The 6,000-nt window shown below is 34.3% G+C and overlaps 1 protein-coding gene across 1 annotated transcript; it reads right to left on the bottom strand.

Moving 5' to 3' along the window:
- Window positions 1-1,134: 1,134 nt before the first annotated feature.
- LOC132281258 (probable LRR receptor-like serine/threonine-protein kinase At1g05700) lies at window positions 1,135-5,894 on the bottom strand. Its single transcript, XM_059782976.1, has 14 exons — window positions 5,826-5,894; window positions 5,598-5,607; window positions 4,934-5,480; window positions 4,046-4,527; window positions 3,828-3,966; window positions 3,585-3,656; window positions 3,414-3,485; window positions 3,253-3,333; window positions 2,954-3,117; window positions 2,598-2,830; window positions 2,364-2,490; window positions 2,079-2,141; window positions 1,755-1,944; window positions 1,135-1,655 (listed from the first exon to the last, which is right to left on the bottom strand). Exons 1-14 carry the CDS (start codon window positions 5,892-5,894, stop codon window positions 1,256-1,258), a joined length of 2,649 nt encoding a protein of 882 aa, XP_059638959.1. The 3' UTR covers window positions 1,135-1,255.
- Between the last annotated feature and the right edge of the window lie 106 nt (window positions 5,895-6,000).

The raw sequence follows: 6,000 nt of genomic DNA, 5'->3' as shown, positions 1-6,000 counted from the left end.
AAATTTAAAAATTATCAAAAATTAATTTTTCACACATTGAACTAAGTGAAACCGGTTGGACTTCATAGTTGAACTGGTTAGATTTTCTCCGAGTCATGTTTTCCATTAGAATTGCGACTTCCAAGATTTTTCCTAAAAGGTGATTTTGATCAGGAAGTGTAACCGGTTCAAGTGAAACATTGTATTAATCGTGTTACTGATTTCGATCATTAGTTGAATTCTATTCTAATGGTGCCGAGGACAACGTGGATTGAGCTAGCTAGGACAAATTATTGAGTATGAAGGATACAGAAAATGTATTAATTTCGTTCAATGATAAAGAGATTATTTACTATTATCAAATATATATATATATATATATATATAATGTGTTTATTGAACTATAATACTCTAAATCTATTTGGTTTGTTACTCATAAAATAATTTTCAATAACTTAAAAAATAAAAATTATTTTTAGAATTCTATAAAAGAAATTTATCTTAAAACAGTCTCTCTTTTTATTCTTTTTGTTTTTTTAAGTGAGTTACCATAAAACAAATCTTCAAAAGGAACGGTCAACCAAACATATATTCTCAAAAACTAAACCAGAATATATTTGACATCCCGGACACTTCACTTCTAGAGCCTAAAGCAAGTAGTTTAGAAGTGGACACGTCGGGCCTCAAGAAAGCTTCGTTATATGAAATTAAAAATGTGATGGGCTAGAAGTGGGCCTCTTGAGAGCCGAGTTTCCAAATATTAGTAGTGGGCCACAGTTGGATGGATTCTTTGTTGCCATTGTCATTCAAATTGTCAATTTCGATATACTGCTGGCTGTTTGGTCACACATGATACCAAAAAAAAAAAAATTCAAATCATCATTTATTAATTGCCATTCTATCTTATATCCCACTTTGTTTCCATTGTAATCTGTTCAGTTGACATTGTGTTCAAGATAACATTGATAGTTACCATTGTTGATCCATTGGGCCCAGGGTGTTGAAAAAGTCCACTTGAAATTTTAGAAGTCTTTTCATATTTATTTCTGATTACATTTCTCTGTTTGGCACATATATTTCAAAAAGATGAGCTGGTCCTGGCATATTATTTCTGATACATATTGATACAAGTCCACATACAAATTCTGCAAGCACTAAAAGAGAAAAGTACAATCATATATTACACAAACTATATACAAAAGTAGTAGATTGAATATACAAACATAGACTGAAACAGAGAAACATTCAATACTGAATGCATATTTTTGCAAAGATATCACCTTGCTAGGGGATTCAGTTCACTCTCCAAATTCATAGATATCATTCCAATCGGATTTCTTGATTCTGTATCATTGCGCGCCATCTCCATTGCCAAACACTCCTTCAATTCCATGGCCACATGATTCATGGTTGGTCTTCTGGTAGAATTTCCAGATACACAAGCCATTGCTAATTCAACTGCTTTCCAAACAGAATTAACATCATAATCTCCATGTAAAATCGGATCAGCTATACTCCTAATATCCCCATTTTCAAGCTTGGAACCAACCCATTGAACTATGTGAGTCTTATCGCGGCCTTTTGATAATGCTGACCGGCCTGTGATTATCTCCAAGATAACAATTCCAAAACCAAAGACATCACTTTTATCAGTCAGCCTATTTGTTGTGTAATACCTGCAAATCAAAAAATATAAATCATTTATCCTTGTCAAGGGAAGGTCATACAGTGTGTGTGTGTTTTAAAATGGTATACCTGAAAATAAGATTACTTACTCAGGGTCAAGGTAGCCAGGAGTACCAGCAACTACTGTTGATACATGAGTACTACCTTCAGTTAGGAAAACTCTAGATAGTCCAAAATCAGCAAGTTTGGCATGGAAATTTTCATTTAATAAGATATTGGTAGTCTTCACATCTCTATGGATTATTGGAGGGTTACAACCATGGTGCAGATACTCCAATCCTTTAATAATAAAAATTAAAATTTAAAAAAATTTAAAAAAAAAAAAATTTAAGTCCACATTTTTAGCAGTTATAGAAGAACAATGACAAAAAGTAGGAGGAAAATAAATGGAATTCGTCTGCTCGATCACTAACCTTGTGCAGCATCCATTGCTATTTGAAGCCTCTCTTCCCAACTCAAAACATTTTGATTTCGATCTGAATCCACAAAATAACAGTTTTAAGTTTTATTTATTTATTTATTTTTATTTATTTATTTTTTTCAGTTCAGAAAGGAACATCAATCATGTGGTTAACACAAGAAAAAGATAGAAATGTACAGTTCTAAGCAAAGATAACATTGATGCATCAGAAATGCAAAGAATTGTGCAAATATATACTTATATAGTGAAATTAAAGTTTCAAGTATAACATCTATACCCCTGAGATGCTTTTCTAAGTCTCCATTAACCATGTAGTCATAGATGATTGCCATGTTGGTGCCTTCATTGCAGTATCCAACAAGAGAAGTCAAGTTTTTATGGTGAACACTCGTAAGGAGGTTGGCCTGCAATATATATATATATATATATATATATATATATATATATATATATATGTCACATTAATTAATTCAACATACAAATTGATAAGTATTTTATGCAAGCTGATTACCTCGGCTTGGAATTCCTTATACCCTTGAATTGATGATGGTGAGAGCATCTTTACAGCAACTTGAGAGTTACCTACATAGCCATGGTAAACTGTTCCGAATCCTCCTTTCCCAACAACCCTTTCGAAGTTGTTGGTAATACTCAAGATCTCAGAGTATGTAAAAGTAAACTCTCGGCTCTTCACCTCCACAGACCGGTCTGTCTGGTTTGTTTCAGCATCCAGTTTCCTGACTACTGTCATCATATATATCAAATTCAATAAACATGTTTTACTTCAGAAAACTTTGTGATATTGAAAATTTTATACTAAGATTTTAAAATTTCGATCTTTAACCAAGTGGATAATGGTTCTTGTACCTTGTTTTCTCCTTTTTACAACCCATAAAGCAGCCATTATTGCAGTGAAAAGCACAGACAATGCGACGACAGATGCTACCACTGGAAGAACAACATTGTTCTTTTTCTTTTTGCATGGATTAGACTCACAAGAGTCTCTGCTTTTATCTTCACTTCCATCAATACTGTTTTGGATTTTGATAAATTAATGTTAAACTTGGAAGTTGGAACACATAAATGACATCTAAAAAATAAAAAATTACTATTATCAGTAGAATTTTCAGTAACTTGAATTTATGGTATCTCAGAAAAGAGCAAACCTCAATGACAATGACCCATTCTTTGACCTTGCAAGGAGTTCTGCTGGAATTGAACCATTAAAATTGTTTCCTTTCAAGTTTCTGCAAAAGAAGAGCTAAAGATTGATTCCATGTTTTTCATGCAATTTGGCATAATTTGAGTCCGAAATCCAATCACTTACAGAACTTTCAAGAAAGCCAATCGAGATAAAAAATCAGGAACCTGGCCAGTCAAGTTATTGTTTGACAAATCCCTGAAAATGAGCATACATATAACTTTGTTTATTATCTGTTGTATACATAGAAGAAGCTGATATATAGAGGATCACTTAGATAAGATTAAACATACTTACAAAGATTGTATCATCGTGAGATCAGATATGTTAGAAGCTACCTCCCCTGTCAATCCACTGGCTGACAAGTCCCTGATTACATGTTGAATAATTTTGTGAAGAGATGAAATTATGATGAAAAGTACTTGGGCTATTTTCGGCTGCATGGAATTGGAATTGGTGGGCACCAATTCCAATTCCAAGGCTCCAATTCCATGCAGCCAAACGTAGCCTTAGTTTGATTTTTCAGAGGCATTAACGTACAAGGAGATGATTCTAGGAGGATCAAAACCATCATAGCTGCAATTGAGGCCAATCCACACATAAGCTTTCGGGACACATGGATCTCCTTGCCAGTTTCTTGTCACTCCATACAACTTCTTGATGTTCACAATAGCAGCAACTAATATTCCAAAACCATGTCATGAGTAAAGAGTTAAAAAAATAAGACATAAAATAATTTAGTGTTGGTAAGAACATACCATCTTGGTCTTCTGTATGTGAATTTAAAATTTCTATCACAGTATAAACCTCAATGGCATTGATAATAGGTGGATGTGTGGAATTTTCGGTTTTGTTCATCGAAAATGCAAAGAATGAATGAGCCTCAGATGCTGTGCTGTATATTGTATTTGTGTATAAATAATCAGGGACAACAGGGTCATCATACCAGAGCTCATCATTCAAATAGATGTGAAATGCTCTGTATTGGCTGGCTTTCAACACTTCAACTTCAGCAAAGTGCATGTAGATATAAAATTCATCAGTGGAATTGTCAGGGCTCCACAAGATGCTCAATGGACTGCTAGCATTTAGTGGCGCCACCGCAGTGCTCATGACAACAGGTGCTGGTTGGAATCTGTTGGACCCCAAGGAGTCAATGGCAGACATGGTACTTAAGGTTTTCGTGTGGTTGCCCAAATCGTGAGGGTTCCACATGCGATCGTAAACATCATCTTTGTACCTAAGTGAGATATATTAGTACAATAACAAGATTGATTCAACAGTTGTATAAAACCGAATAGAATAAAAAGGTAATTTCCATTTACCTCCCCTTAGGTTTATCAATATTTTTCATAGAACTCCTTTACGTTTCATGATTCCACTTACCTTCCCGTCAGTGACTATTTTACCATTTTGCCCATGCAATGTTTGATGTCATTTCAAGCATTAGAAGGGCAAAATGGTTAGACAGGTGAGAATCTGTTACATAAACCGCAACCTCAAGGGAGGTAAGTGAGATTATGAAACATAGAAGGGATTTATGTGAAATATTGATAAACCTTAGGAGAAGTAAGTAGAATTAACCCTTGATAAAATTGATTCTTGCTAGTTTCTACCAAAACAATCTTGACAAAAAAGTGGCTAACCTGACTAATTCATTGGTGGTTGAACCATAATCATAGCGCATAAAGAGGCCAAGTGAACCAGAAGTAGTTTGATATATAGAATTATTCAAAGGCCTTAGCTCTAATGCTGATATGAACGGTGTTCCAAGGCCTACGTTTACGAGACAAACATATATATAATCCGTGGTGGGAACATGTATGATCTCCCACCTATAGCCAATTGATGAGTCGTATAACATCACTGTGGTCCAGTAATCAACTCCAATGTACAAATCGAATTCGGGTATTTGATTTTCTGCATCGTAGTTTCCATACATGAAACTGGCCCTTATCAGGTACTTGTTACCTTTGCCTTGTGCAGGTCTCAGTGTGTAGCAGTTTTTGGTTCCTTGAGGAAAACTTCTGACTTTGTTAAACTGTTGTGGTAGGAGATTATTCTTGAATTCAGGGGATATAGTCTTTCTCACACCAGTGTCTACAAAAGCTGCATCTGAAATATAATCCATTCCAGTTGTTCCATCTGTGTAGTTGGTGCCTTCAAGTGCTCCACAATCTATGCTTATGAAACCTGATATATATATATATATATATATATATATATATATATATATATATATTAGTTATATGCCTAGTGTTATGACAATCAATAGATATATTGATGTATAAAGGAAGTGTGTTTGCATACCTGGAGGGACCTGTGCATGAACCACAACTATTAGGGCAAAACAAGAAAGCAATGGAAAGAGGAAGCACTTTGGAATCCACATATTGCTACTCAGATTCTTCACGAGACAAGAGGAGCTATAAGAGGTTTCCTTTTATGTGCTGCTACATATGTATGTTATAGGTATACCAATAAGCTGCATGTTGTTGTCAAATACAATAATTGGATAAAAATATTTGAGCTACGTACTTGGTCAATCTCTTCTTGTACAAAGAGGATGTCAGATAATAATTTGTCAAACCATGGAAAAGTATACATTTGTGCTGAGTCGCAATACCGTGAGAAACCAATTTCAGAAGAGTAATATTAAAATATTATAGGTATATAAGATTAATAATAATAACAAATGAATAGGAATATAATA

The sequence above is a fragment of the Cornus florida genome, unplaced genomic scaffold (genome assembly GCF_030987335.1).
Source record: "Cornus florida cultivar Cherokee Brave unplaced genomic scaffold, ASM3098733v1 CherokeeBrave_3.0.0_Hap2_Chr11, whole genome shotgun sequence".
NCBI lineage: Eukaryota > Viridiplantae > Streptophyta > Magnoliopsida > Cornales > Cornaceae > Cornus > Cornus florida.
This window is presented reverse-complemented; position numbering and strand designations above follow the sequence as displayed.

Bases quoted from the DNA above. Each gene is read 5' to 3' on its own strand.
- LOC132281258 (XM_059782976.1), bottom strand. From the start codon at position 5,894: ATGTATACTTTTCCATGGTTTGACAAATTATTATCTGACATCCTCTTT. The intron at 3,657-3,827 runs GTACGTTAATGC...ACATGTAATCAG, and splicing joins CCTCCTAGAATCATCTCCTT to GGACTTGTCAGCCAGTGGAT. The intron at 2,491-2,597 runs GTAATCAGCTTG...TATATATTGCAG, and splicing joins ATAAGGAATTCCAAGCCGAG to GCCAACCTCCTTACGAGTGT.